At 61.4% G+C, this 3,899-nt stretch overlaps 1 protein-coding gene across 1 annotated transcript; it reads right to left on the bottom strand.

The window, feature by feature from the left end:
- On the bottom strand, positions 1–3,899 carry TDRD10 (tudor domain containing 10). The gene is given in 8 exon segments (XM_058309293.1): positions 1–33; positions 203–285; positions 2,132–2,180; positions 2,183–2,300; positions 2,571–2,702; positions 2,946–3,090; positions 3,680–3,744; positions 3,895–3,899. Coding segments are annotated over 8 exon segments (630 nt in total).

Raw genomic sequence — 3,899 nt, 5'->3', positions numbered from 1 at the left:
TCATTTGAACTCTTCAAACTTGAGGATGTGCGACTGGAAGAGGAAGACAAGGTCCCGTTGGAAAGGAGGCCCCGCCGGTTCCCCCGCTCCCCTGAAGGCCTCAGCCGGTCCTAAGGGAGGGCCAGGTGCCGGGTCAATATGGTTCCCGGCCGAGGCGGTGGACTCAGGGCTGGGCGGAAGGCGGAGGCGCCCAGGTGGGTACAGGGGCGGTTACCTCCAAGTTCACAGCGCCTGTGATCTTCCCCTTCAGGCTACAATGGATGACTTGAGAGGAACTCAGGATGTCTGCAAAACAAAACAACACAGCAAAGCCTCGAGGGCCCCAGTCAGGCGGGAGGAGGGAGCAAGGGGTGGGGTGGGGGGCGAGGGCCTGGTGACGGGGCAGTGCTCTGGCTGCCACGCCAACAGGTCTCTGCCAGCAAGTGCCAAGGCCCGAGGAGAGGAGCTGGAAAGGTGGGGCGGGAGGGCGAGGCAAGAGCGCATCCAGAGGAGGCACTACTACTGTTGTCAGAATAATTACAGGGATCCGGGCTCTTAGACTCTCCCAGGGGAAATTCGACTGGGGACAGAAAACTGTGTTCATTCAACTCTGCTCCGAGAGTTTCGGCTGGAGAGATGGAGTTAAAAAGCAAAGAGGTTTTCACCAGATGAGCGAACATTCTCACGTGCTGGAACAGGGCGGGAGGGAATGGTCAAAACACCACTTTCTCCCCGAGAGGCGTTCCTTACTCAGCTCTAGGCACCCTGCCCGAGCCCCCAAATGCTTGGGCCGCTTGTGTGACACTGGCTCCTGCTAAGAGGCAGGCCTGGCTTCAGTCCGCAGCCACGCCGCTCTCGCTGGGGCAGGCACGGGAAGCAGGCCCTGTCACCTTTCTGAGCTTTCCCTTCCTCGGCCATAAAGGGCAGGGCGGCTAGAACCCACAGGAGAGGGCTGCACACCCCCGAGGCTCTGCGCCCCCGGCCGGGCCGGAGCCCAGGCCCCCTGGCCGCCCACCTGCTCCGGGCAGTGGGGCCTCCCTTCACTGCAACGACCCAGACGACCTCCGGGTGGAGCTCCCTACCACCGAGAGCCTAAAGGGCCGCCTTTCCACAGCTACTTTCCCGTCTTACCTCCTCCAGCGGGTGCGAGCTTCCATTTATCGGCTTCACCCTGACCTCCCTCCTAGTTCCCCAGAGCATTCTTTCATCCTTTCACATGTCTCCTAGCCTAAGTCTTCAGCGGGGGCAGAGCAATGAGGAGCCCCTCCATTTCCAAGACATGGAAACCGAGGCCACATCTAAGGGCTTCCTAAGGTACCATTACATGAGTCCAGGGCTCTAACCTCTAAAACTGGGTTTCAAATGTTAGCTTTCTATAGCAGAATCCTTTTCCAATAAAATCTTATGCAAAACCCAATGTACAGGGAAGCGGATTTGGCTCAATGAATAGAGCATCCGCCTACCACATGGGAGGTCCAGGGTTCAAACCCAGGGCCTCCTGACCTGTGTGGAGCTGGCCCACGTGCAGTGCTGATGCGCGCAAGGAGTGCCCTGCCGCACAGGGGTGTCCCCAGCATAGGGGAGCCCCACATGCAAGGAGTGTGCCCCATAAGGAGAGGCACCCAGCGCGAAAGAAAGTGCAGCCTGCCCAGAAATGGCGCTGCACACACAGAGAGCTGATGCAGCAAGAAGACGCAACAAAACAAGACACAGATTCTCGGTGCCACTGACACAAGAGGACACAGAAGAACACACAGCAAACGGACAAAGAGAGCAGACAATTGGGGGGGGGGGAGAAATAAATAAAAAATAAATCTTTAAAAAAACAAATAAACAAAAGAAGACCCAATGTACACGAAACAGTTGAAAGCTGGGCAGGACAGGCGGCCTTCCTTCCAGAGAAGTCAGCCTTTGGGGGGGCACCTGAGTTCCCTTTCGGATGCGGGGATCACAGAGCTCCAGGTGAAAACCATCCCTCTACTCGAGAGGGAGCTTTGCTGGGGGGCAGCTGCTGAAGACGGGGGGCAGCGCAAAAGAAGCGCAGTCAAAGGGAACGCTGAGGGCTTGGCTGCCCCTATGCCTTTCCGAGGAGGTCCGGGGGCAGGGACGGCGGCCTGTCTGAGATACGCGCGGAGGGTGGACGACCTCTCACCTTTCTCCAGCATGAACGGCTGCGCGGGGGTGGGGGGGGGGGGTGGGGATTGGTCCAGAAGTCGCCGCTGTCCAGGCTGCGCAGGGACTACACAGGGATGGAGGCCGACTGGCCAAAATCGATGAACCTTTCCACAGCCCAGGCGTCCACGCAGTCCAGCACCCAGCACCTGGCCGGAGCAGGGAGAAGGGCAAGAGGGGAGGGCTGCTCCGGCCAGCACCGTCCCCAGCAAGGAGGGGGGGGGAGCTGATGCTCAGCCGAGCGGCAAGTTCCTCTGCTTCCCCCTTCCTTGAGGGGTGGGAAGACACGTAGCAGAGATCCTGCGGGAGCAGGCAGCCGGCGGGAGACCAGACCAGAGGGAGGAGCGGGCGGGCAGGGCGGCTCTGCCCACGGGTCCTCCCCCGCCTCCGGGCCTGCCGGGCGCGCACCTGTTCCGGGCCGGCCGTAGTTGCCCAGGTGGTACTCTGCCAGACCACGGGTCCTGCGCCAGACGGCGGAGCCGTCCGGGTAAGGCTGGTGCTCCTCGGCCTCGGGCAGGGCACGGAACAGCACCTCTGTGTTCTGGTGCAGATTCCACAGGTAATGTGACAGGCTCATGCCTGCGCTGCGCACCTGTTGCTGCAGGGGCCACCTGCTACGTTAGCACCTTAAGCCTGCCCCAAGGGCCGCAGGGGACCCAGGTGGGGGGGGGAGAATGAGACTGAACACAGGGGCTCGGGCCATGGCCACCCCTGACCAGACCCCCTTTGCCACGGCCGCCCCCGAAAGGCTCCTCGAGAAGGCAGAGGCCCAGGGGGGCCACCTGTGCGCGTGTACCTTGGTGACGTGCATGGCCCAGAAGAACGGGGTCTGTGGGATGCTGCTGGTGACCAGCAGCCCTGCCTCCCCGAGGACGCCGTGGGCCCCGGCCGGCCAGCTCGGGTCTCAGAAGCATTCCCGCAGCAGCGCCACCGAGGAGCCTCGGCGGGGAGTGGAGGGGAGGGGCACGGGCGAGTGGATGCATTCGCCCAAGCCCTGACCGGCGGGCTGCCGGGCTGGCCGAGGAGGCTCGTGCCCACCCCCTCGAGGGCGGGGGCAAGATTAGCACCCCAGGCATGACAACGCACAGCCAGGGAAGGGAGCACCGTGCTGGGGCGCAGGGCACAGGGGCTGGAGAGTTTGGGGAGGGGGAGCAACAGAGGGAAACAAAAATCCATCAGGAAACGGTCGTGGAGAGGCACGGATCACGGGGTGGATTCTGCGGCTGCTAAAGATCCGTGAACCTCTAAATGATGCAAACGTGGGCCGTTCAGGATCCGGGATACGGTTTTTACTTCCAAGGAACTCCTCCCTGTGTTGAACACCTTCCAAACTTCCTCCTGCCACTCCGCTAACTTCATTACTTGCCTAAGTAACGCGTTAGGTTAGCAAGGCAAACCTGCTGCCTGGAAAGCAAGACAAACCCCGCTTATCCGGTAACATTTCGAGGCAGATGGCCTATCCTGGCACCCCAAGGATGGGGTCCAGCGCTGACGCAAAGCAGGCGGCCTGGCGGGGCAATGATCTCACGGCCCTGGGCCTGGGCACTCACAGGCTTCACCGTACTTGGGTAGAACCAGATTTTACTGGGCACACTGGGTCACAGGCAGAGGGGTCTGAGGCGGAAGTTCCTGAAACTTTCACCCAAACAGCACTGCGCGTCCCACCCCCACCCCCCACGCCCCGGGGATTAAGTGTCGTCTGCAGTCGCCACGTGCCCCATGGGCTTTCTGCCCCTTGCTCACCTCAT

This window comes from Dasypus novemcinctus, chromosome 13 (assembly GCF_030445035.2).
Source record: "Dasypus novemcinctus isolate mDasNov1 chromosome 13, mDasNov1.1.hap2, whole genome shotgun sequence".
Taxonomy (NCBI): Eukaryota; Metazoa; Chordata; class Mammalia; order Cingulata; family Dasypodidae; genus Dasypus; species Dasypus novemcinctus.
The sequence above is the reverse complement of the archived record's forward strand: the minus strand, read 5'-3'. Positions and strand labels throughout refer to the sequence as shown.